General features: G+C 53.6%; 1 protein-coding gene across 3 annotated transcripts in view; it reads right to left on the bottom strand.

The window, feature by feature from the left end:
• The window catches only part of LOC101951410 (deleted in malignant brain tumors 1 protein-like), a 68162-nt gene extending 41029 nt beyond the window's left edge, over positions 1–27133 (bottom strand). Inside the window, exons 1-6 of one of the 3 annotated variants that reach the window (XM_065570746.1) lie at positions 26816–27133; positions 17242–17268; positions 15529–15858; positions 11979–12308; positions 9582–9911; positions 7190–7519 (exon numbers count right to left, since the gene is read on the bottom strand). In XM_065570746.1, coding sequence (XP_065426818.1) covers positions 7190–7519; positions 9582–9911; positions 11979–12308; positions 15529–15858; positions 17242–17268; positions 26816–26936 — 1468 coding nt within the window. In that variant the 5' untranslated portion in view covers positions 26937–27133. Of the gene's footprint in view, positions 1–7189; positions 7520–9581; positions 9912–11978; positions 12309–15528; positions 15859–17241; positions 17269–22754; positions 23196–26815 lie in introns of those variants that run through there. The other 2 variants (XM_065570747.1, XM_065570748.1) reach the window with 2 other exon arrangements.
• Between the last annotated feature and the right edge of the window lie 366 nt (positions 27134–27499).

Genomic DNA, 27499 nt, shown 5'->3' with positions numbered 1-27499 from the left:
TCGGGGCAGTTCCCTAAAGGGACACCGGCGCATTTTATGCATTTTAGGAAGAGTCCGGACTCCTGTAAATTTCTGGAAAAATGGTCTAGGTTAACTCAGGGAGATCCCAAAACTCAGTGGCCACTGTTAGGATCTTGGGACAAGGACCAAGTGGACGTCTTAAAAGACAAACTCGGCCAATCTAAAACTAAATTGGCCAGAGGAGAGGTTGATTGTTTCAGGCAGTGGTGGGAAGAGGCAAATTGTAGGTGGACGGAATCGAAACTCGCCTCTCTCAAAGATTCAAATGATAAGTTAAAAGCTTTATTGGAAACCTCCTCTCCCACTATTAGACCGAGCGCTCCCCTTTACCCAGTTCTCCGAGCAGATCCCCCTTCATACTCCCGTCTCCTTCTGGGAAAAGACAAAGAAAACCCCTTGCTAGATTCCGGGGAGGATGATGAGGAAGACGCATTAATTGGCTTGGCAGCCTTGCATCGGATCAATAGACGGTCACCCGCGCCCCCAGCTCAGGAACAACAGTCACCAGATTCTCCGGCTCAGGAACAATTTCCAGAGATCTCCAGTTCAGACCAGTCCGGATTGTCCGATACTGCCCAGGCCCATTCCTCTTGTCATGCTCTGCCCTGTAAAAGCTTGCGCTTGGGCCTTAAAAATATCCAGGCTCCCCTCCGAATCCTGCATACTGGGGGCCAAGACGGGGGTCCCACTTGGAGCTATAAACCCTGGACTCGTACAGAGCTCCTTTCAGTTGTAAAAGGCTTTCCAAAGCCTCGGGAAAATCCTACCAAATTTGCAGAGGAATTTGTGTTAGTATGTGACACCTATGAACCCTCTGAGGCAGACCTCCTGCAGCTGTACAAGCTACTTACCCCTAGTGAGCATGAAAAATGGCTCACAGCAGCAAATTGGCTCGCAGCTGACCACTCTACTTTACCAGACACCGGTCCTAATGCTGAATACCGGGAAAACTGTAAGAAGCGAGCTAAAAATCTATTTGAAGCCATCCCTCGGGTATGGACTCCTAAAACCAACTGGACGGCCATAAACGGCTGTAAGCAACGACAGGGAGAAAACCCAGGCGACTATCGCTCCCAGCTAACTGGCATTTTTCTGCAACATTCTGGTATACAGCAACCGGATAAAAATGGACAGGGCTCCCTGGCTAATGCGTTTGTTAATAGCCTCCAACCTGCTATTGGCAATATGCTAAAACGAATAAGTGTTGGGTGGGAGACCGAAATCATGGACAAATTGCAAACAGTGGCAGAGCCCTGCCATCGCACTCTGAAAAGAAAGGAGGAACAATCAGCTCAACAGTTAATGGCCCTGCAAATACAGCATTATTCAGGGCAGGGCAAACAGTACCGGGGATGGGGAAAATACCAGGATGGGGACATGGTCAAGGGAGGGGCAGAGAAACTGGATTTTCGGGTTATGGGGATGTTTGTAATTACTGTAAGCAGCCCGGACATTGGAAGAACGAATGTCCGAGCCGGCCTAATAGCTCTGTAAATAACCAGCTAGGCCCCCTGCCGGCACAGCCAGTCAGTCCCCAGCCTTACTTTGTCCCACAGCAATGACGGGACGCCGGAGAACCTCAGGAAATTTTAGCTCCTTTACTACCTCTCACTCCCACGGGTGAGTGTGTGTTAAATATCAATGATTTGTCTCTCCCTTTCCTTGTTGATACGGGAGCTTCGCTCTCTGCAGTTCGTACTACCTACCTGCCTGCAGTTCCTCGCTCCGGAAAAAACGTGTCTGCTGTGGGCATTTTGGGAATCCCAACCCCTTATCCCCTTTCAAAACCTCTACTGATCCAGGTTGGTCCCCTATCTGCAGATCCTTCTCTCTGATTCCACTCCGGTAAACCTTTTGGGTCGTGATCTGTTATGTAAACTTGCACCATATACCGTTCCCTGGATGGGGTCTATTTACAAATTCCCCAGTCCTCTCTGAGTGATTCTGTGGCCTCCCTGCTGTCTGAAACCCCCCTTTCCACCCCGGTCCCCTGTTACCCATTGATCCCATCCCTCGAACACCTAATTTCGCAGGTCCCATCCTCTCTGTGGCCAAGCCCCTCTGAGGTGGGCCGCCTAAATACTGACCCCGTCTGCATTACTGTTGACTCCTCCAAACCTCTGCCTCGCCTGTCTCAATACCCTTTAAACCTGAAGCCGAGGCTGGCATTGCTCCGGTCATGACCGCCCTGCGGGAACAAGGCATTATTGTTCCCTGCTCCAGTCCCTGTAACACCCCTATCCTCCCAATTCAAAAGGCTGATGGCAAATCATGGCGATTTGTTCAGGACCTTCGAGCCATTAATCATATTGTCATACCTGCCTTTCCTGTTGTCTCTAACCCAGCAACGATTCTGGCTTCTATCCCACCTGATGCAACTAATTTTACTGTTGTTGATTTGTGTTCTGCTTTCTTTTCTGTTCCGGTTCACCCTGACTCCCAGTACCTCTTTGCCTTTTCTTACAAGGGACAGCAATATACATGGACCACAGTCCCTCAGGGATATACGGAAAGCCCATCTTACTTTTCCCGGGCACTAGCCCGAGACCTAGCTAACCTTGTTTTCCCGTCCGGGTCCACTCTAGTCCGATATGTAGATGATCTCCTCTTCTGCTCCCCCTTGTTATCTGCCTCAAAAACTGATTCTTTAGTGCTCCTTACTGCCCTAGAAAAAAAAGGTCACAAAGCTTCTCGCTCTAAACTATAACTCTGTCAAGCCTCTGTCACATACCTTGGTTTTCTCCTCTCCCAGGGTTCCCGCACACTTTCTCCCGCCCGCATCCAGGCTATCCTTAGCTTTCCCCGACCCCGCTCCCCACGCCAGGTCTGAAAGTTTTGGGGCATGGCTGGATTTTGCAGGCAATGGATTCCCCAATATGCCTCCCTTGCAAAACCTCTGCGGGAACTCACTCGACTCTCTGTGCCTGACCCCATGCCGTGGCCCCCTGAAGCAGATTCTGCCTTTGTTTCCCTCAAACAAGGTTTGGCTTCTGCCCCCACATTAGGGCTGCCTGACTACTCTAAGCCTTTTACCCTTTTCTGCCACGAACAATCTGGGTGTGCACTTGGAGTTCTCACTCAGATGCTCGGAGACAAAAACCACCCAGTGGCTTATTTCTCTGCCACTTTGGACCCTGTTGCCCAAGGCTTACCCCCCTGCCTGCGTGCTGTGGCTGCCACAGTGCGCCTAGTCGAAATGTCCGAATCCCTTGTCCTCCACTCTCCTCTTACCCTCATGGTCCCTCGCTCTGTGGAAACTCTCCTGCTACAACGTAACACAGGCCACCTCTCCTCCGCTCGCCTTACCAGGTATGAACTTTTACTGCTGTCAGCTTCATATATTACCGTGAAGCGTTGTTCTCAGTTAAACCCTGCCATTCTCCTTCCCTTGTCTAATGACAGTGATCCCCACGACTGCCTTGCAACTGTTTCTGCTGTCACCATCCCGCGCACTGACCTCTCTGATGTCCCTCTCCCTAACTCTGACCTTGTTTTGTTTACTGATGGTTCCTGTTTTCGAGACAACCAAGGTCGTCTCCTTGCAGGGTACACTGTAGTGTCACTCTCTGAGACCCTAGAAGCTGCACCTTTACCTTTGTAACCTCAGCGCAAGTTGCCGAATTAGTTGCCCTCACCCGTGCCTGCTTTTTGGCAGAGGGACGTTCCACCACCATTTACACTGACTCCCGCTATGCTTTTGGGGTTGTACATGACTTTGGCACCCTCTGGCAAAGTCGGGGTTTCCTTACCTCCGCCAGTACCCCATTAAGAATGGCCCCACATCGCTGCTTTCCTGTATGCAGTTTTACTTCCATCTGCCCTAGCTATTGTTAAGTGCCCTGGCCACTCGATGGCGGATACTGATGTTGCTAAGGGTAATGCATTTGCTGACGCCTCTGCTAAACATGCTGCTGCCTTAGAACCTTCCCCAGATGCATTTCTAGGTTCCCTTTCTCTTTCTATACCACCACCGTCCCTCACTAACCTCACCCTGCTCCAAGACTCTGCCCCAGAAGCCGAGAAAGACTCCTGGGTGGCCCAGGGTTACTCTCTACATCCTGATTCCCTTTGGCGTTCGCCTACTGGCGCCTTTGTGGCCCCCTTTTCACTCTACCCATCGCTGGCTGACCTGCTACACGGTGTTTCGCATGTCGGAAAGGAGGGGATGGTGTCTGCTGTAACTAAGGCAGGATGGTGAGCCCCCCATTTCAGCTCTTTTGCAGCCCGCCACTGTGCTGCCTGTACCACTTGCCAAAGCCACAATATTGGTAAACCTGTAAAAGTGGCTCAGGGATTCCGGGGCCTGCCCCAAGCACCATTCTTGCATTGGCAACTTGATTTTTACAAATGCCTAAATGTCAATTATATGAATTTATTTTGCTTATGGTATGTTTATTTTCTGATTGGATTGAAGCCTTTCCTTGTTGCGAGGCTGACTCACTGTCTGTTGCTAAATGTTTGTTAAATCATATTATGCCTGCCAAGGGAATTCCTGCCACTCTGTCCAGTGACCAGGGTACACATTTTACTGGACAAATTGTTCAACACCTGGATCGTATATTACATATCACACACCTGCTGCACTGTCCCTACCACCCACAAAGTGCAGGTGCTGTGGAAAGGCGAAATGGTGTACTTAAGAATAAGCTTGCTAAGATTTGTGACTCGATAGGGTTAAGCTGGCCAGCAGCTTTACCACTAGCCCTTATGGAAATGCGATCCACTCCACCCCAAAGGCATAAATTGAGTCCCTTTGAAATTGTTATGGGACGCCCCATGCGAGCTATGGCTACCATTACTCCAGTCCCAGACGTGAACTTGACTCACAGTACGCTCCTTCAATATTGCAAGGGATTAATGCAAGCTGTAAGTCACTTCCATTCATAGGTTCGAGCCGCCTGGCCAACGGAACCCACCTCTGATGCTTGCCACAACCTAGAGCCAGGTGACTGGGTCTACGTACGGCACCATCATCAGAAACACGCCTTGGAACCCTGGTGGAAGGGTCCTCATCAGGTACTGCTTACTACCCAGACAGCTGTTAAACTATCTGGTATCGCAGCGTGGATACATGCTTCACAGTGTAAGAAGACACCCTCCCTGGCAGACCAATCATCACCTCGGAACCGCCCAGAGTCAATTTTGACTCCAGAAGAAGACGTAGAGGAACAGCCTGCAATACCTTACAATCTACGCTCTCATAAGGGTTGCCAGAAACAGACGACAACCTAAAACAAGGCCCAAAAAGAAGCAGTAGTGAGCCTAGCACCTGCTGCCTCGTGGACGTAAAACCGTGATTGCGGTTCCCTCAGCTGAGGTTGTCAGAATCAGAAGGGCTTTGCCTTCAACATGCGCCTCTGGTGGTGCCTCGGCTGCTGGTGTCTTAAGGTCTGGGGAGTCCACAATGACAATTCTTTTATCCAGCAGCAAGTGTGGATAGCTCAGACCCTTAATATTTCTAATTGCTGGGTCTGCAACCACATCCCAGCCCACTCTCAAGTTGGTGTTCCTGTCCTGGCAATCCCACTCAATTCCCCAGACCTCACTGGAGGACCTCGTCCGTTTAACAAAACATGGAACAACAAAGAGACTTGGGAAGCAGTGGGAATAAATGTATCTAAATGGATAAGTGCAGTGGAGGGAAAAGGTCATTGGTGTTGGGTGTGTAATGGGACAGGGCTGGATCTGGGAAAAAGTCGTTGCCTTCAGCATATTGTGGCCAATGGTGTATGGGATTATTTGCACAAAACTAAAGAGTGGCGGGCGGGTATGGGGATATGAATTTTTTCTCGACCTGGGATCAAACAGAAAAATCAATCTCGTGTTCCCCCCGACAGTAATCTTAGTGAAAACAATACAATCTTTCAATGCCATGCAAATAACACCACTCCTCGTAAGGAGAATTACCCTGTGCCCTTTGGAGGATATTACTCCTCCTTTGCAGGCACCTATGTGACAAATGGGTGCAACTGACCCTTCCCGGCCTTAATAGGCCATCATTGGATTTGTGGGACCAAAGCTTATACTGCGTTACCAGCTAAAGTCAGGTATCTGTTATCCCGCCCGACTCTTCCCACAATTCCGAGTGCTAGGGTCCTTCCCACGAGAACGCCTCCGTAATTCAGGCAAAGAAGAAGGGACTTACCAGATGCCCAATGGTATGTAAATAACATAAGCCCCTTAACCTGGGAAGAGGCCATTGGCGGTTCCCTTATCCCACTTGGGGGAGTAATACACCATGCAAAAAGGCTCCTGAGGTTACAAGCAGTAGTTGAAATAATGGCAAATGAAACCGGAGAGAGTTTAAAAACCCCGGCCAAAGAAACAGGGGCGATCCGACAGATGGCCCTCCAAAACCGTCAGGCATTGGACATAGTGCTGGCAGCCAAAGGAGGGACCTGTGCTCTCATTGGAAAAGAATGTTGTGTGTTTATACCTGATGACACCAATGAGGTAATAGATCACGCTAGCCACTTAGAACAAAGCGCATATCTTCCCCATGAAGAGCTAAGTTCTTTATGGAAGTGGCTAAGTAACCTATTCAATTTCTCTGGCATAGGAAACTGGTTGTTTCAGGGAGCCCTGACTATACTGTTTGGAATCCTAATGATTTTTGTATGTTTTCAGTTAATCTCCTGTTGTATCCAGAATTGTACAAGGTATGCCACCCAGGTGACTGCCTCAAAACAGAGTCCTAATATGATGATGTTAAAGATCACTGATGAACGAAGAGATAAAGAATGATTAATATGTGGAACCCAGTAATTATTGGTCTTTGCGTAAGCTTGACCAAAAGGAGGGATTGTGAAAATGAAATGAATTATATTAAAGAAATAGGGGCCCATGGCACCACACTAGGGCATTAGGGCGAGCACAACTGCAAACGGAGAGAGCCCCCCTACTGACACCCCTCTACCTGCAAAGGCCCCCTTTGGGGCGAGCAATGACATCAAGGGGAGAGCGTGAGTGTCCCCTACTGAGCCAGCACAACGCTCCCTGCAGCACAGACTGAGAGGAGAGGGCTCTCTTCTGGAACCGCCATATTGCTCCCTGAAGCACAGGCCCCAAGCACCATGCTGGGGTCAACACTGGCTGTGAGGGGACAATGCCCCATAATGAGCATCCCACCCTGCTCCCTGCAGCAGGCAGGGTGGTAGATGACGGTTACCTGAGCACACAACACCGGCATCTTCTCCGTGGTTACAGTTATTGACTCCCCAAGGCTGAGACCTGCAATAGGAGAGGGCAGCTTCTGTCCCTGCGCAGTTGACGTCATCCAGCCAGATACGGTCTGATCCTCGCCCAAATCGAGCCCCTCCTGGGGCTGATAACGCCGTCCCACAGCCCAGCTGCCTGCACACGACTCCAGCATCAGTTATGTTCCAGTTGTCATCACACACGGTTCCCCACTGCTGGTCGTGAAGCACCTCGACCCTCCCAGCGCAACGACTCGAACCATTCACCAGTCGGAGCTGAGCCAGTTCTCTGATGCCTGAGTCTGCAAACACCCAAGAGAATAAACACTCAGGGAGGTTCCTGTGCATCTGATCTCTCATGTTGCTGGGGAACGTAGCGCCTGCTGCCAATGGATCTGACCGGTCTCTGTACACAGCCACTGCCTGTCAAGGGTTCCCCACCACTGACCACACTAATCTCTTGGGCAATGTTGAAGTTTGTCCACTCCTCTCCCAGCCAGCTCTCACATAGTTAGGCAGACTGGACGGCAGTCTGACCTACTGCTCCGACCAAAGCCCTTTAAAAGATCACCCCCCGCACTGCTGGCAGGAACCTCCTGGGGAGCAGATTTACAACCTCACTCCTGGCGCTGGTATTCATAGATACATAGGGTTATATAGATATCGACTTGTGACATACCCAGAAGAAGAAGACTCCCCCCACTGACATACAGCCACTTATGGGGTAGGACAGGGCAGCTGAGAAACAGGAAAGGGAAATACGTAATAAGGCAGGACGTGAGGAAGAATTGCGTCTCCTGTGTCCAGCTCTTGGGGAAGATACAACTTCAGGACTAATTCCCTGAAATGCAAATCCGCCAGAACACAGTGCTTAGGAACTGGACTCTTGAGAAATTGGCCCTGGATTTTTAGTTTGAGTGAGCGGCTGCAGGCTCCGTTGACACCAAATCCAACCAGTGGGACCTACAGTTACCCAGGTCCCCATTGTTCTGCAGAGGAGTCTGGCCCAGAGATAAGTAGACGCCAACTGGCAGAGGGCACAGGGTTGCCTAGAGTTATTCGGGGATCCCCTGGGTGAGATATATCCACAATAGCTCACCAGAGGTGGTATGTGAGGTCTCTACCAAGAAACAGGAGCCCACTGATCACCCTAATGGGTGCAAGATGTTTGGATGGGACATAATTGACGAGAGATGTAAAATGTAAAATATGAGGCTCCAGAAGTGTTGAAGTGAAGCTTGATACCTGCGCCATGGCAATCCCTTTGGCTGAGCAAACCAGCACATAGAACAAAGCACAGCCGTGGAGACAGGCTGTATTCATTGTCTGGGCCCAGTGGAGGTCTGAGAATTTACAAAGACAAAGGACCCTCAGCACAAGTCTCTGAAGAGAGACCTCCTCTGGGAAAAGACAATGGTCTGTACCTACAAAGAAAGAGGAGAGGGGACTAGAGCTCCCTTTCACCCAGGAGGCGGCTGACAGCGTTTGTCTCAGGAACAGGGGATCACAGCCAAGCCTGGAGTAAAACGCTGGAAGGACTGTTGGGTGAGTGTTGCTCTACCAGACAGAAAAGTATCTCGTTCAATGAGTCTAGGCTCTAGTGAAGGTGGTATGTTTTTATTGGCCATGGAACCATTTCTTTCCAACCCATCTCCTTGCTACCCCTCGAATCATGAAATCTCTTGTCCTTGGTGTGACTATGAAGGGATCTAGAGCAGTGTGTTGATCGGGGCAGAGATGGGAGGGGAAGCTGGTCACCTTGGGACCCTGTTCCTTTGGGAGCAGCAGATCTGTGACTGCTGTGAATGCCCAGCAGGACAGGGACTGGGTGCTTCAGGGGGACGCTCGGAGGACCGAGGGGTGAAGTGTGCCATTGCCAACCTGGAGAGAGGTCAACCCCCCACAAGGCCTAGAGGGCACAGCTTGTGTGGTCTGTGACCGAGGGAGTCAGGGAGCTGCCCCCCAGTGGGCACAGATAAGGTTTCCTCATGCTAGGGACCCATGGCACCACACTAGGCATTAGGGCCAGCACAACTGCAAAGGGAGAGAGCCCTCTACTCACACACCCCTACCTGCAGCACAGGCCCCCTTTCAGGCCAGCATTGACATCAAGGGGAGAGCGTGAGCATCCCCTACTGAGCCCCCACACCGCTTCTTACAGCACAGGCTCATAGAACCGCACAGGGGAATTAGGGTCAGCACAGACTGAGAGGAGAGCGCTCCCTACTGGAACCGCCATATTGCTCCCTGAAGCACAGGCCCCAAGCACCATGCTGGGGTCAGCACTGGCTGTGAGGGGACAATGCCCCGTAATGAGCTTCCCACCCTGCTCCCTGCAACAGGCAGGTGGCAGATGAAGGTTACCTGAGCACACAACACCGGCATCTTCTCCGTGGTTACAGTTATTGACTCCCCAAGGCAGAGCGCTGCAATCGGAGAGGGCAGCTTCTGTCCCTGTGCAGTTGACGTCATCCAGCCAGATACGGTCTGACCCTTGCCCAAAGTGAGCCCTGCCTGGGCCTGATAACGCCGTCCCACAGCCCAGCTGCCTGCACACGACTCCAGCAGCAGTTATGTCCCAGCTGTCATCACACACGGTTCCCCACAACCGGTTGTGAAGCACCTCGACTCTCCCAGCGCAGCGACTGGGGCCGTTCACTAGTCGGAGCTGAGCCGGTTCTGAGATTCCTGAGTCTGCAAACACCCAAGGGAATAAACACTCAGGGAGGTTCCTGTGCATCTGATCACTAGTGTCGCTGGGGAACCTAGCGCCTCCCACCAACGGATCTGATCGGTTTCTGCACACAGCCACTGCCTGTCAAGGGCTCCCCACCACTGACCAGGCTAATCACTTGGGCAATGCTGAAGTTTGTCCACTCCCCTCCCAGCTAGCTGTCACCTAGTTAGGCAGATTGGACGGCAGTCTGACCTACTGCTCCCACTAGAGCACTTAATTAAAAAGATCACCCCCTGCACTGCTGGCAGGAACCTCCTGGGGAGCAGATTTACACCCTCACTCCTCGTGCCAGTATTCATAGATACATAAGGTAACATAGATATCGACTTGTGACATACCCAGAAGAAGAAGACTCCCCCCACTGATATACAGCCACTTATGGGGTAGGACAGGGCAGCTGAGAAACAGGACAGGGAAATATGTAATAGGACAGGAAGTGAGGAAGAATTGCCTCTCCTGTGTCCAGCTCTTGGGGAAGTTACAACTTCAGGAATAATTCCCTGAAATGCAAATCCACCGGAACACAGTGCTTAGGAACTGGACTCTTGAGCAATTGGCCCTGGATTTTTACTTTGAGTGAGCGGCTGCAGGCTCCATTGACACCAAATCCAACCAGTGGAAGCTGCAGTTACCCAGGTCCCCATTGTGCCGCAGAGGAGTCTGGCCCAGAGATCACTAGACACCAACTGGCAGAGGGCACACGGTGGCCTAGAGTTACTCAGGGATCCCTGGGTGAGATATATGTACAATAGCTCACCAGAGGTGGCATGTGAGGTCTCTACCAAAAGACAGCAGCCCACTTGTCACCCTAATGGGGGCACAATGTTTGGGTGAGACATAGTTGACGAGAGATGTAAAAGGTAGAATATGAGGCTCCAGAAGTGTTGAAGTGAAACTTGTCACCTGCGCCATGGCAATCCCTTCGGCTGAGCCAATCCACACATAGAACAAAGCACAGCCGTGGAGACAGGCTATATTCACTGTTTGGGCCCGTGGGGGTCTGAGAATTTACAAAGACAAAGGACCCTCAGCACAAGTCTCTGAAGAGAGACCTCCTCTGGGAAGAGACAATGGCCTGTACCTACAAAGAAAGAGGAGAGGGGACAAGAGTTCCCTTTCACCCAGGAGGCGGCTGACAGCGTTTGTCTCAGGAAAAGGAGATCACAGCCAAGCTTGGAGTGAAACCCTGGAAGGACTGTGGAGTGAGTGTTGCTCTACCAATCAGAAAAGTATCTTGTTCTATAAGTCTAGGCGCTAGTCAGTATGGTATGATTTTATTGACCATGGAACCATTTCTTTCCAACCCCTCTCCTTGCTACCCCTCGAATCGTGAAATCTCTTGTCCTTGGTGTGACTATAAAGGGATCTAGAACTGTGTATTGATCGGGGCAGAGATGGGAGGGGAAGCTGGTCACCTTGGGACCCTGTTCCTTTGGGAGCAGCAGATCTGTGACTGCTATGAATGCCCAGCAGGACAGGGACTGGGTGCTTCAGGGGGACACTCGGAGGACCGAGGGGTGAAGTGTGCCATTGCCAACCTGGAGAGAGGTCAACCCCCCACAAGGCCTAGAGGGCATAGCTTGTGTGGCCTGAGGCTGAGAGAGTCAGGGAGCTGCCCCCCCAGTGGGCACAGACAAGGTTTCCTCATGCTAGGGACCCATGGCACCACACTAGGGCATTAGGGCCAGCACAACTGCAAAGGGAGAGAACCCTCTACTCACACACCCCTACCTGCAGCACAGGCCCCCTTTCGGGCCAGCATTGACATCAAGGGGAGATCGTGAGCGACCCCTACTGTGGCCCCACATTGCTTCTGGCAGCACAGGCCCATAGAACTGCACAGGGGAATTGGGGTCAGCACAGACTGAGAGGAGAGCGCTCCCTACTGGAACCGCCATATTGCTCCCTTAAGCACAGGCCCCAAGCACCATGCTGGGGTCAGCACCGGCTGTGACGGGACAATGCCCCGTAATGAGTTTCCTACCCTGCTCCCTGCAAGAGGCAGGGTGGCAGATGAAGGTTACCTGAGCACACAACACCAGCATCTTCTTCGTGGTTACAGTTATTGACTCCCCAAGGCAGAGCCCTGCAATCGGAGAGGGCAACGTTTGTCCATGTGCAGTTGACATCATCCAGCCAGATACGGTCTGACCCTTGCCCAAATCGAGCCCCGCCTGGAGCTGATAACGCCGGCCCACAGCCCAGCTGCCTGCACACAACTCCAGCATCAGTTATGTCCCAGCTGTCATCACACACGGTTCCCCACAACTGGTTGTGAAGCACCTCGACCCTCCCAGCGCAGTGACTCCTGCTGTTCACCAGTCGGAGCTGAGCCGGTTCTGAGATTCGTGAGTCTGCAAACACCCAAGGGGATAAACACTCAGGGAGGTTCCTGTGCATCTGATCACTAGTGTCGCTAGGGAACCTAGCGCCTCCCGCCAACGGATCTGACCGGTCTCTGCACACAGCCACTGCCTGTCAAGGGCTCCTCACCACTGACCAGGCTAATCTCTTGGGCAATGTTGAAGTTTGTCCACTCCCCTCCCAACCAACTCTCACCTAGTTATGCAGACTGGACAGTAGTCTGACCTACTGCTGCCACTAGAGCACTTAATTAAAAAAATCATCCCCAGCATTGCTGGCAGGAACCTCCTGGGGAGAAGATTTACACCCTCACTCCTCGTGCCGGTATTCATAGATACATAAGGTAACATAGATATCGACTTGTGACATACCCAGAAGAAGAAGACTCCCCCCATTGACATGCAGCCACTTATGGGGTAGGACAGGGCAGCTGAGAAACAGGACACGGAAATATGTAATAGGACAGGAAGTGAGGAAGAATTGCGTCTCCTGCGTCCAGCTCTTGGGGAAGTTACAACTTCAGCACTAATTCCCTGAAATGCAAATCCACCGGAACACAGTGCTTAGGAACTGGACTCTTGAGCAATTGGCCCTGGATTTTTACTTTGAGTGAGTGGCTGCAGGCTCCATTGACACCAAATCCAACCAGTGGAAGCTGCAGTTACCCAGGTCCCCATTGTGCCGCAGAGGAGTCTGGCCCAGAGATCACTAGACACCAACTGGCAGAGGGCACACGGTGGCCTAGAGTTACTCAGGGATCCCCTGGGTGAGATATATGCACAATAGCTCAGCAGAGGTGGCATGTGAGGTCTCTACCAAAAGACAGTAGCCCACTTGTCACCCTAATGGGGGCACAATGTTTGGATGAGACATAGTTGACGAGAGATGTAAAAGGTAGAATATGAGGCTCCAGAAGTGTTGAAGTGAAGCTTGTCACCTGCGCCATGGCAATCCCTTCGGCTGAGCCAACCAGCACATAGAACAAAGCACAGCCGTGGAGACAGGCTATATTCACTGTTTGGGCCCATGGGGGTCTGAGAATTTACAAAGACAAAGGACCCTCAGCACAAGTCTCTGAAGAGAGACCTCATCTGGGAAGAGACAATGGTCTGTACCTACAAAGAAAGAGGAGAGGGGACAAGAGCTCCCTTTCACCCAGGAGGCGGCTGACAGCGTTTGTCTCAGGAACAGAAGATCACAGCCAAGCCTGGAGTAAAACCCTGGAAGGACTGTGGAGTGAGTGTTGCTCTACCAGACAGAAAAGTATCTTGTTCTATGAGTCTAGGCGCTAGTCAGCATAGGGTGACCAGATCACCCAAGACAAATATCGGGACAAGGGGGGGGGGCGGGGGGGGGCCAAAAAAAAAAAAAAAAAAAACCCTTCCTCCGCAAGCGCTGGAGGGAGGCCCGGGAGACTCAGGGGAAGCGCGGGGCCGGGGTGAGTGAGAGTCCGGCCTGGCCCCGAGCAGGCAGGACTCAGTTGGGTGGTAGGGCGAGGAGGGGGGCGGCCCGCGCGGGGCCAGGCGGCGGCTGTTGTTGTCCCCCGGGGCAGCGGGACTCGGGAGCAGCCACTGCTGCAGCTCCCACTGCCACGGGGGGAGGAAGCGGCCATGGCACTTGGCGGCTGTGACTCTGGCGCCCCCGAACCTCCCGAGACGGGGCCTGCTGCGGGGACCCAGCAGCGCGTACGCTGGGCCCAGCTCCTGGCCAGTCGCGTCTGGGCTGCTGCCCAGCTGGTGCTATCACGCGGCGGCCCCGGAGTGGGGGCAGCAGGCCCCAGCCCCCCCCGTCCCGCTCGGGTCCCGCAGGGGAACGAACGGGGCTGGGCTGCCGATGCCTCCGCCCCGGGGCCGCCGCGTGATAGCACCAGCTGGGCAGCAGCCCAGACGTGACTGGCCAGGGGCTGGGCCCAGCGTATGCGCTGCTGGGTCCCTGCAGCAGGCCCCGGCTCGGGGGGTTCGGAGGCGCCGCAGCCGCGGAGCGCCATGGCCACTTCCTCCCCCGCGGCAGTGGGAGCTGCAGCAGCGGCTGCTCCCGAGTCCCGCTGCCCGGGGGGGAGAACAGCTGCCGCCTTGCCCCGCGGGCCGCCCCCCTCCTCGCCCTACCACCCAACTGAGTCCTGCCTGCAAGGGACCAGGCCAGACTGTTACTCACCCCGGCCCCGCGCTCCCCCTGAGTCTCCCAGGCCTCCCTCCAGCGCTTGCGGAGGGAGGGGGAATGGTGAGCCCGGGGAAGAGGCGGGGATTCGGGGAGGGAGCCAATCGGGGGAGGAGGGGGTGGAGTCGGGGCGGGGTGGGGGGTGCGAGCACTTCCAGGCTCCGGGGCATTTCCTTATTTGTCCAGTGTCCCGACCGCATGTCGGTCGGGACGTGGGACAAACAAGGAAATATCGGGACAGTCCCGATAAAATCGGGACGTCTGGTCACCCTAAGTCAGCATGGTATGATTTTATTGGCCATGGAACCATTTCTTTCCAACCCCTCTCCTTGCTACCCCTCGAATCGTGAAATCTCTTGTCCTTGGTGTGACTATGAAGGGATCTAGAACTGTGTGTTGATCGGGGCAGAGATGGGAGGGGAAGCTGGTCACCTTGGGACCCTGTTCCTTTTGGAGCAGCAGATCTGTGACTGCTGTGAATGCCCAGCAGGAGAGGGACTGGGTGCCCCAGGGGGACGCTCGGAGAACCGAGGGGTGAAGTGTCTCTATTGCCAACCTGGAGAGAGGTCAGCCCCCCACAAGGCCTAGAGGGCATAGCTTGTGTGGCCTGTGGCCGAGAGAGTCAGGGAGCCACCCCCCAGGGGGCACAGACTAGGTTTCCTCATGCTAGGGGAATGGCACCATGGCCATGGCACCACACTAGGGCATTAGGGCCAGCACAACTGCAAAGGGAGAGAGCCCTCTACTCACACACCCCTACCTGCAGCACAGGCCCCCTTTCGGGCCAGCATTGACATCAAGGGGAGATCGTGAGCGACCCCTACTGTGGCCCCACATTGCTTCTGGCAGCACAGGCCCATAGAACTGCACAGGGGAATTGGGGTCAGCACAGACTGAGAGGAGAGCGCTCCCTACTGGAACCGCCATATTGTTCCCTGAAGCACAGACCCCAAGCGCCATGCTGGGGTCAGCACCGGCTGTGAGGGGACAATGCCCCGTAATGAGCTTCCCACCCTGCTCCCTGCAAGAGGCAGGGTGGCAGATGAAGGTTACCTGAGCACACAACACCGGCATCTTCTCCATGGTTACAGTTATTGACTCCCCAAGGCAGAGCCCTGCAATCGGAGAGGGCAACGTTTGTCCATGTGCAATTGACATCATCCAGCCAGATACGGTCTGACCCTTGCCCAAAGTGAGCCCCGCCTGGAGCTGATAACGCCGGCCCACAGCCCAGCTGCCTGCACACGACTCCAGCATCAGTTATGTCCCAGCTGTCATCACACACGGTTCCCCACTGCTGGTTGTGAAGCACCTCGACTCTCCCAGCGCAGCGACTCGGGCCGTTCACCAGTCGGAGCTGAGCTGGTTCTGAGATTCCTGAGTCTGCAAACACCCAAGGGGATAAACACTCAGGGATGGGCTAGAGGAAAGGAATATGAGGCTTGTTCCCTATAGTTTGCTTTGGCTCCCTTTCAGTCCCAGTGTGGCAGACTGGCTGGCTTAGGGGGGCTGGGAATGGGACACTGGGGGGTTCCTCTCTGGAGGTCACCAGTTCTGATCCAGCCCCAGACAGGGGGCAATGGCTGACTCGTGGGATGGAGAATGGCACACAGGATCTGTCCCCGCAAGGGACGCTGGCTCCAGTACAGTCTGTGCAAAGGGGATGAGCTGATGCAGTACGTTAGGGGAAGGAGACCTGGAGCTTTTCCTCTGGAGGGCACCAGATCCCATTTGGCATAGGGAGAACAGGCACTGGGCTTTCACATCTGGGTCCAAGCTGGTAGTGAGTGGAAGTCGCAGCCATTGCAGCTCTCTGATGCTCAAAAGTGAAATGAGCTGCTGGGGTTAATTCCCCTCCGTGACAGGACAGGTGTGTTCAGGCCAGTCCTCAGTCTGAGCGGCTCCCAGCCGAGGGGCAAAGGGTGTAACTGGTCAGGAGACTGAACTGCCCTTTGCCCCTGCCTGGGCTCCCTCCCCCTCTGTGCCCCAATGACCCTGCCTGACTGGAGCCAACAGCATCAGCCTCACAGGGCTGTAGTTCTGCTCCCCCAAAGCCTCCACTGGCCCTGACTGGGGCTGACTCGGCTCCTCTATTCCACAGCGTCCAGACAGACAGGGCCGGTCCCATGCTGAACTGAGAACCCTCCTGTGGTGAGATAGCTGCCCAGCTCCTGGTACTGCAGGCCCCAGCTAGTGTCACGGTGCCCCAGTGTAGGTACACAGAACCTCTATTTGCCCTTTGCAGGGGTGGGGCCACTCACCAGCCACAACCAGAGCTGAGCTGAAACAGCTCTAACAATAACTAAAGGCAAAAATAGCTGTTGGGGCAGATCCTATCCCAGGGTAAATCTGGGGTCACCCCAGACTGACGCGGCTCAGCCAGCCGCTGCCAGAGCCCAAATTTCAATCGGCCTTACTGGGCAACGGTGAACCCTTGAGAGGCTGGATGGCTGGGGCATTTCCACAGGTACCCAACAGCCAGGATGCCCTGCACTCTGCTCACTCTGCCACACAGCCCGCCTTGTGAACAATTCACTGGTGGGGAAACTGAGGCACGTAGTGAGGAAGTGATAGGCTGAGACCATGGGGTGAGTCTGGAGGAGGCAGGATTTGAACCCAGGTCTCCAGTCCTACACTTGAACGACTAGATTAAATAACCTTAACTCTGCCCTTCCTCACCCCAATTTATGAGAGAGCTGCACACTGCAGCATGCACCCCACACATACGGACAGACCCCCGCACCCTCTGCCTATGTTTGTATTTACCTGTCATGGGGAATCCTGTCATGGAAGCTGAAAGAAAGCAAAGAGATAAGGTAAGTCTCTCTCTCCATGGCAGGACACCTTGGGGATCTCCAAACACTGGCTGATGTAAGCAGTGGCCTGAGTGAGCTCTCCCCTGCCATCTCTTTAAATAAAATTAATGAAGATTGTGGAAAAATTGGAAAGAGTCCAGCGGAGGGCAACAAAAATGATTAGGGGTCTGGAGCACATGACTTATGAGGAGAGGCTGAGAGAACTGGGATTGTTTAGTCTCCAGAAGAGAAGAATGAGGGGGGATTTGATAGCAGCCTTCAACTACCTGAAGGAGGGTTCCAAAGAGGATGGAGCTCGGCTGTTCTCAGTGGTGGCAGATGACAGAACAAGGAGCAATGGTCTCAAGTTGCGGTGGGGGAGGTCCAGGTTGGATATCAGGAAAAACTATTTCACTAGGAGGGTGGTGAAACACTGGAATGCGTTACCTAGGGAGGTGGTGGAGTCTCCTTCCTTGGAGGTTTTTAAGGCCCGGCTTGACAAAGCCATGGCTGGGATGATTTAGCTGGGAATTGGTCCTGCTTTGAGCAGGGGGTTGGACTAGATGACCTCTTGAGGTCCCTTCCAACTCTGATATTCTATGATTCTATGATTCTAAGATATCCTATCTCCTAGAACTGACCCCAAAAGGTCATCGAGTCCATCCCCCTGCCTTCACTAGCAGGACCAAGTACTGATTTTGCCCCAGATCCCTAAGTGGTCCCCTCAAAGATTGAATTCACAACCCTGGGTTTAGCAGGCCAATGCGCAAGCCACTGAACCATGCCTACACAGATGGCAGAGCCTCTCCCGTCGGTGTCAGTTGCATCTACACAGAAGTGCTGTAGGTGCAGAGCTGCCACTGTGCCACTGTAACTATCAGAGGGGTAGCCGTGGTAGTCTGGATCTGTAAAAAACCACACAGGGTCCTGTGGCACCTTTAAGACTAACAGATGTATTGAAGCATAAGCTTTCGTGGGTGAATGCCCACTTCGTCAGACGCATGTAATGGAAATGATGCGTTGGAGAGGTTTAAGCTGAGGACTGTAGGTGATGGCCAGTGGAGTTCTCTTGGTTTCTTTCTTGGGCTTGTCTTGTAGCAGGAGGTTTCTGGGTACACGTCTGGCTCTGTTGATTTGTTTCCTTATTTACTACGCCTACCTTCATGCCTCCAGCTTCCACCCCGGACACACCACAGGATCCATCATCTACAGCCAAGCGCTGAGGTACAACCGCATCTGCTCCAACCCCTCAGACAGAGACCAACACCTACAAGATCTTCACCAAGCATTCTCAAAACTACGATACCCACACAAGGAAATAAGGAAACAAATCAACAGAGCCAGACGTGTACCGAGAAGCCTCCTGCTAGAAGACAAGCCCAAGAAAGAAATCAACAGAACCCCACTGGCCATTACCTACAGTCCTCAGCTTAAACCTCTCCAATGCATCATCAGTGATCTACAACCCATCCTGGACAATGATCCCTCGCTTTCACAGACCTTGGGAGGCAGGCCAGTCCTCGCCCACAGACAACCCACCAATCTTACGCATATTCTCACCAGCAACCACGCACCGCACCATAACAACTCTAACTCAGGAACTAATCCATGCAACAAACCTTGATGCCAACTCTGCCCACATATATACACCAGCAACACCATCACAGGCCCTAACCAGATCAGCTACAACATCACCGGTTCATTTACCTGCACGTCCACCAATGTTATATATGCCATCATGTGCCAGCAATGCCCCTCTGCTATGTACATTGGCCAAGCTGGACAGTCACTACTAAGCAGAGCCGGCTCTGGCTTTTTTGCTGCCCCAGGCAAAAAAGCCTCCCCTCCCCCCCCCTCCCCCAGGGGAGGGCGGCGAGCCCCGCTGGGGAGAGCGGAGCCCCGGCGGCCAGAGCGCTGGGGGGAGGGCGGCGAGCCCTGCCAGGGCTCTGCTCTCCCCGGCAGCCAGAGGCAGCGCCGGGGGGAGGGCGGCGAGCCCGGTCGCGGCCCCGCTCTCCGGCCGGAGCGCCGCGCCGCCCCCCTCCAGGTGCCGCCCCAAGCACCAGGTTGGTGGGCTGGTGCCTGGAGCCGGCCCTGCTACTAAGAGGATAAATGGACACAAGTCAGATATCAGGAATGGCAATATACAAAAACCTGTAGGAGAACACTTGAACCTCCCTGGCCACACAATAGCAGATGTAAGGGTAGCCATCTTACAGCAAAAAAACTTCAGGACCAGACTCCAAAGAGAAACTGCTGAGCTTCAGTTTATTTGCAAGTTTGACACCATCAGCTCAGGATTAAACAAAAACTGTGAATGGCTAGCCAACTACAGAAGCAGTTTCTCCTCCCTTGGTATTCACACCTCAACTGCTAGCAGAGGACCACACCCTCCCTGATTGAACTAACCTCGTTATCTCCATACTGATTCTTGCCTGCATATTTATACCTGCCTCTGGAAATTTCCATTACATGCGTCTGACAAAGTGGGCATTCACTCACAAAAGTTTATGCTCCAATACATCTGTTAGTCTTAAAGGTGCCACAGGACCCTCTGTGCCACTGTAATGTTTCCTGTGCAGAAGAGCCCTAAGTAGCCGGAAAAAGACAAGACCTGGTGAGCGACATCAGAACCAATGACACTGCACTACACCCTGCTCCCCTCAGGCCTGGCTTCCCCCTGAACTGGAGTTTGACAGTCACACATGCTGTGTAAAGGAATGCTAAACTGTATTATACCGCTCAGCCACTAGGTGGAGATGTGTGTAAAATACAGTAACTTCTCACAACGTTATAGTTATGATCTTGAGTAATGTGACTTTAAGAGAAATGATGTTAAGAGAATTCAATTTCTCCATGAGAATTAATGTAAATAGGGGGGGTTAGGTTCCAGGGAAATTTTTTTTTGCCAGACAAAAGGCATTATAAGGCTCCGCTCTTATATAGGCTTAAAACTGTGATTTGGGGACTGACAAGTTTGAAAATATCACAGACAAGCTGGTTATTGGGTTAACAGATAAAATCCTTTCACAGCAGCTACAACTGAAGAGAGATTTAGCTCTAGCCACAGGTATTCAAATAGCAAACCAGTCTGAATTAGTCAAACAACAGAACAAAAGGCAGGAGCAACTTGAAAAACATGAAACTAGCCTAGGCAATGTCTACACTAGCACTTGCTACAGTATAACTTATGTCGCTCAGGAGTATGAAATGCCACCCCCGAGTGATGTAAGTTACACTGATTAACCACTGGTATGGACAGCGCTATGTGGGCGGAAGAAGCTCTCCCACCGACATAGCTACCGCCGCTCACGGGGCTGGAGTAGTTAAGCCAACTGGAGAGCTCTCCCGTCAGCTCAGAGTGGTTACATTAGAGAGCTTACAGCAGCACCACTGCATCGCTGCAGCTCCACCACTGTAAACTCTCCAGTGTAGCTGTAGCCTTAGAAGGTTTAAACAGATGCTAGAGTGTTAAAGCTTATTATCATAATATCCCTGAAGCCAGTAGAGAGAACATCCAGTCCAAGAGGGACAAATCCCAGCCTACATGCACAATGGCTTAACCCCTGACGGAGAATGGACACCCGAGAAGGGCTGTTGTACTGAAGGGGATTCCTCCTAGGGACCATAAAGAGCTGAGAGAGAGCACGAGTCCTGTGAGTCCATGATATCCTCCTTCTTGTGGGACCTCACAGCTGCTCGTGAGACCCCAGGACTGAACCTGAACACTGGAGACTATGGCAAAGGGGCTTCCAAATTGCCTTGTCCCCTCACCACAGTTAGGGTGACCAGACGTCCCGATTTTATCGGGACTGTCCCGATATTTGTTTCTTTGTCCCACATCTCGACCAATGTTTGGTCGGGACACTGGACAAAAAAGAAATTTTGCCCTCTGCTCTGGCGCTCGCGCCCCCCGGCTCCGCCCCCTCCTTCCCCCATTGGCTCCCTCCCCAAATGCCCGCCCTGGCCCCGCCTCTTCCCCAACCACGCAGCATTCCTCCTCCCTCCCAGGCTTGCAGCATGGCGGCGCAAGCCTGGAGGGAGGGGGGTGGCGGCGGTGCCTGGATCCTGGAGTTGGTGAGTCAGCTCCGGCACCCAGGCACTAGGAGGGCAAAGGGGGGCTGGCAAGGGAGGGAGGGCTCAGCTGTGAACCCCCCTACCGCGTCAGAGGGCTTCTGCCTGGACTGCTGCACCCGGGGGCCGGGAGCACAGCCTGGAGGCTGCTCCAGCCCTGCAGCCCGCGGGGCAGCGTGGTGGGTCCAGTCGGGGGCAGCGCGGAGCAGGCAGGGGCCAGGTGGGCGGCGCGGGGGCATGGGCCAAATCCCTGCTGCTGCCAGGGAGCCCCGCATCTCTCCCTCCCGCTCGCGGCTGCGGCTCCTTCCCGGCGGGACGCGCCCCCCGGCCTGCCCCGGGCACATGCGGCGCGCGTCCAGCTGCTCCTTCCTGGCGGGAGGGAGACTAGGCGCGGGGGACGCGCGCCGCATGTGGCCGGGGCAGCGGGAGGCGCGTCCCACCGGGAAGGAGCTGCAGCCGCGAGCGGGAGGGAGAGGCGCGGGGCTCCCTCGCAGCAGCGGGGATTCGGCCCCTGCCGCCCACCCGGCTCCTGCCTGCTCCGCGCTGCCCCTGCCTGGACCCACCGCGCCCCGCATATGCCCGTGGCGGGCTGGGGGGCGGGAGGCTCCGCTGGGAGGGCAGCGCGCGGGGCCGGGGCCTGCTAATGCCCCAGGCCCCTTTAAAACTCTTTTTTTTTTTTTGCTCCGCCCCCTCCTTTTTTGCTCCGCCCCCCCCCTTTTTTTTTGCTCCGCCCCCGTCCCGATATTTTATACTACTAATCTGGTCACCCTCACCACAGTACCTCCTCCCCAGCTTCTCCTCTTATTCACATTGGATCCATCTGTGAGCTGAAGTGCTCCCGCCCAGGTACTAGATAGATTCCCAATGAGTAACATTCCCCTAACTGGGGTAGTAGCTTTATCCACATCTAAGCTGTTAAAAAGGGCACACACACAAAACTACAACTCAACTACAACAGATTTATCTCTCTCAGGAACAGCCCGAAACTGGGAGAAAACGTGTTAGCAAGCTACAGAATATACTAAGCAGCTGAAAGGTTTTAAAATATACTAAACAAATTGTCACACTGCGGCCTACACCTGGATGGGAAGCATACTGAACTATTTACTCTGTGTGTACACATACAAACCAACACACTTTCAGCAGTAACAGTCTCTTCTTGGGGTGCTGAAATTTGGCTCTTTGGTTTTCTAGCCCCAGAAGGGGATGTGATGTCCCATCCCCCAGGTTATGTCTTCCCTCAACGTTTCACACAAATTATCGCAGCAGTGTCCAGACCCTGCTTTGTGCTAGCCCAACATCTTCTCCCCCAAGAGAGAGCGCAGTGGGTCACTAGATGTTGTTCCCCAGTAGCTTTTGTGAGTGACAAAGACCCACCTCCCACACCGGTAAATGCCCCGGCCGAGTACTCACCGGGGCAGCCGGCTGATCAGCCCCTGTAGCCAAGAGTCAACTGAAAAGGAGATAAATCAAGAAAAGAAAAACCCGTCCTCCTCTGAGCCCTGGATTCCCCGGCATGCTGCGAGGTGGGTCGCCTTTGTCCAGGCCGTGCACGGCTAATGCAGGGGCCTTGCCTCAGGACCAGATCAGATAAGTCTCTGCAGAGCCGGCTGCAGTCATCTGCCTGGCTCGGGAGCTCCCGAAAACACCCCAGGCCGGGGTAGTCATGGCTCCCTGCATGGCAGGTCTCAGGGCAGTGTGGGGGGGGGCTGTTTCTGGGCCCTCCCAGCTGCCCACTCACTCCCCCTCACTGGATCTCTGCCTGTCTCCTGCTCCCTCACAGCAAGGTCCTGAACCCCCAGGTCCCTTCTGCAGCCCCTGTCTCTGCTGCTGGGTTCACTTCCCTCCGTGGGGCTCTGCCAGGCTGGGCCTGTCACCGTGTCACGGCGGGGTCCCACCCCCTTCACAAACCCTTGTCCCACCCCTCACCCTCCTCACTGAACCTCACCCCACTCACCACTCCTCACCTGCCTCCTGACTGATCCTGCCCCTACCACCCACTGCCTCTCACCACGCTCGCCAGCACTTACCCCACTCACAGGCCCTGCCCCCCTCACTAACCTTCACCCCGCCCTCCCCACTGACCCTGGCCTGGCCCCCCCAGATTCTCACCTTGCCCCCGTCACCAACTCTCACCCTGGGCCCTGCCCCAGCCCCAGCCTCTCATCAACCCTTACCCCTCCCCCTTGCTGGCCCCACCTTCTCAGTGTCCCTGACCCCGCCCTCACAATCCCTTGCCCCGTCCCCTTACTGACCCTCGTCCCACTTGCTGGCCCCAGCCCTGCCCCCTTGCTTACTCCAGCCCCGCCCCACTCACCAGCTCCCACATATGTGGCTGGGTCTTTACTCAGGCCCTCCACCCTCTCACATGGCTTTTCTCCCCCTGGCCCCACCCCAGCTCCTCCCTGGGGGCTGCTCTCGCTGTCTCCTTCCCCAGCATGCATGGAGGTTGGGACCTGATCCGGGCTCCCTGATTGGCCTGGCTGCCTGGTCAATCAGAATGACTTGGGGCACTGGCTACTATCCATTGGCCCTTGTCTGGAGTTCTCTGATTGGCCAGAGGCCCTCTCAGTCCCAGGGTCCCAACTGCTCCTTGACCCCTCCCGTCTCTCTTGGCATGGGGACACAGCAGCCAAACAACCCACCCAGTGTCAGAGAGGGCTGCTGGCCCCTACACGAAAGACACATTTAGAAGAGCCATCACTCAGTTTGAGACCTGCCAGGTATGGAACTGTGTTCAACAGAAACCACCCACAGAGCAAACCCGACAGACAGCAGATGTAGAATGAGAAGATGACGACTCAAGGATTCCACAACAACCCCAGTCAGTCATTGCAACTAGCGGCCAGCAAGCTGGCCAAGCTGCTACACATTGGCGTTTTGCAGTTAGGAGCCCAGGGTGGTTCAGTGACAGTGGACAGACTGATCCGTCCTGAACTTCACAGCCAGCATGACAGTGTGAATAAATGGCAGGAACATGGAACTTAATGGGGGAGATGGACTGGGATGTTAACCTGTAGCGCTCTGCTCAGCCAATGAGTGGTGCTGTGTGTAACATCCCTTATGAAGCCGAACCTCAGCCGTACCTGGCAGAGCATTAAAGGATCTAAGGATGAACACAGCTGGGGTGGATGAGCAAATTCTGTAGGCAGACCACACCTGGGACAGGAGCATGACACTAGCACTCTCCTCAGTGTGTGTATGTGGGGAGGGAGGGACAGTTACGGTGCGTGACCTTCCCCTGCCTCCCCAGTGTGCGTGTGTATGGGGGGGCAGTTACAGCATGTGAACTCCCCCTGGTCACCCAGTGTACGGGGGGGTTGTTACCATACTTACCCTAGTTCTCTTTCACAGGACGTTAACTCAAATTAGGAATCTTCAGTTCGCGCCAGCAGCGTCCACACAGCTCAGTCCGAGTGCAGCTCTTTGGTGCACTCTGCAATTCACACCCACGCAGCTGGCTCTGTGCGCAGTGTAGACATGACTGGGGAGTGTGCGTCCTTCCAAAAATGGGGGAAATTGGGTTTGAAAATAGGAGCACTGGAATTCGAGCAAGAAGCCAGGATCGTGGGTGAGCTGATAATGGGTTTGGATTTCACTGAGGCTAATAAGTACACAATGAATCAATGTAATACCTTCATTCTAGTGAACGAATTCTTCACCAGACTCGGGACCCCAGCAGTGCTGCTCTCAGATCAAGGGAGAAACTTTGAATGCAAAGTGTTTCTGCAGCTTTGTGAGATTCCAGGGGCTCCACAAACCGGCCCCAGCCCCGCACACCCAGCACCGTCTGATAGGAAGTTTCAGTCTGACTCGGGAGTTTTACAGATTCATAGATTCCTAGGTCAAAAGGAACCACTCTGATCATCTAGTCTGAGTCCTGTATAGCACAGGCCAGAGACCTGCCCTGAAATCATTCCTAGAATGTTTAGAAAAACATCCAATCTTGAGTTAAAAGTTGTCAAAAAGTGATGGAGAATCCACCACGATCCATGTAAATGCCTCATTCCAGCCTGAATTTGTCTGGCTTCAACTCTAGCCATTGGATCCTGTTACCCCTTTCTCTGCTAGATTGAAGAGCCCATTATGAAATACTTGTTCCCCGTGTAGATACTTACAGACTGTGATCAAGTCACCCCTTAACCTTCTCTTCGTTAAGCTAAACAGATTAAATAGGTTTTCTAGTCCTTTACTCATTCTCATGGCTCTTCTCTGAGCCCTCTCCAACTCATCAACATCTTTCTTGAACTGGGGACACCAGAACTGGACACAGGATTCCAGCATTGATCACACCAGTGCCAAATGCGGAGGTAAAATAAACTATCTGCTCCTACTAGAGATTCCCCTGTTTGTGCATCACAGGATAACAGCAGCTCTTTTGGCCACAGTATCTCACTGGGAACTTGTGTTCAGCTGATTATCCACTGTGACCCCCAAATCTTTTTCAGGGGCACTGTGTCCCAGGAGAGAGTTCACCATGTAAGTATGGCCCATGTTCTTGGTCCCTAGATTTATACATTTGCATGTCGTTGTAGTAAAATGTATATTGTTTGCTTGCACCCAGTTTACAAAGCGTCCAGATCTCTCAACCAATAACCTGTCCTCTTCATTATTTACCACTCCCCCAACTGTGTCATCTGCAAACTTTCTCAGTGATGAGCTCTTCTTTCAGTGTCCAGCGACAGAGCCATCGTCTCTATATTGGGGCTTACAAAGTCGGTTGCTGGCCCTCTGGAAATGCTGGTGGATGCTGAGAGGGAGCTGAGATTTGTAATGTTAATTTGTCTTTGTTCTCCAGGTTCTCTCAGTGCCTACCTGAGTCTGAGAAGGGCTGTGTCTGGGGACAGCACATTTCATGACTGACTGTGAGCACAGTGTCTGTCTCTGGTTGTGCATTGTACAGCACCAAGCACAGCGGCAGTGCTGAGGGGCACCTGGCTGGGAGTGATGAGACCATGGCTCCATTCCCAACAGCTGCTATCACATCCCCTCTCTGTGCCCTATTGCCCCTCTTTATCCTCTCCATTTAGATAGAGCTCTTTGGGGCAGAGACTGCCTGTCGCCCTGTCAGTGCAGAGCCCAGCACCACAGGGCCTTGAGCTCGGCATACAGTGCTGCCGTAACATGAATTCTTGTGTTTGCATCATAAATAATAGTTAATGATATTTAATAAAAAGCAACAAAGAGTCCTGTGGCATCTTATAGACTAACAGATGTATTGGAGCATAAGCTTTCGTGGGTCTAACCACTAGACCCCACTCCCTTTCCCATGTCAGCAGTAGACCCCAGGAGTCCTGGCTCCCAGCCCCTCTGCTCTATCCACTAGATCCCATTCCACTTCCCAAGGCAGGAATACACCCCAGTAGTTCTGGCTCCCAGGACACAGCTACGCCGTGTCTGATGGGTGGGGCTGGAGAATCTCAGGGTGCCCCCAGGGCTATTCAAAGCCAGAGCAAAGGGAAAAGGCCACTCACCCCAAAGCCAGACCAGGAGGATGGGGATCTTTGTCTTCCCAGCTCCAGCGCAGGCAGCCAAGCTCCTGCCAAGGGGGTGCCCAGCTGGGAGCAGGAGGCACCCGGGAAACCCCATGTTCATAGCACACGCCTTGTGGGGCAGCGTGGCCAGGGGTTAGGGCAGGCGATCGTCCTTGTGAGAGTGGCAGGCTGAGCTCCGTGTGATGGTCACAGGCTGGGAGGCTGGGGAGTTGGGGCAAGCACCCAAGGGGGCAGGGACCCAAGGGACCGGGGGTGTGACAGGCCTCTCACTGCAGAGACCCCTCCCTCCGTGCCCCCCCCCTGAAGTGACCCAGTGGGTGCGTGCGACTGAGCCCACATAGGAGAAGTGACATGCGCTGTGGCTTTATTTCTATCACTGGATTGTGAAATACATGTTCCTGAAACATGCTGAGCAAACAAACCCTGTTATATCCTTGGGGTCAACAGTTTTAGGAAGTATCAGAGGGGCAGCCGTGTTAGTCTGGATCTGTAAAAACCAACAGAGAGTCCTGTGGCACCTTTAAGACTAACAGATGTATTGGAGCATAAGCTTTCATGGGTGAATGCCCACTTCATCAGACGCATGTAATGGAAATTTCCAGAGGCAGGTATAAATATGCTGGCAAGAATCAGTATGGAGATAATGACGTTAGTTCAATCAGG

The sequence above is a fragment of the Chrysemys picta genome, chromosome 17 (assembly GCF_011386835.1).
Source record: "Chrysemys picta bellii isolate R12L10 chromosome 17, ASM1138683v2, whole genome shotgun sequence".
Lineage (NCBI taxonomy): Eukaryota > Metazoa > Chordata > Testudines > Emydidae > Chrysemys > Chrysemys picta.
The sequence above is the reverse complement of the archived record's forward strand: the minus strand, read 5'-3'. Positions and strand labels throughout refer to the sequence as shown.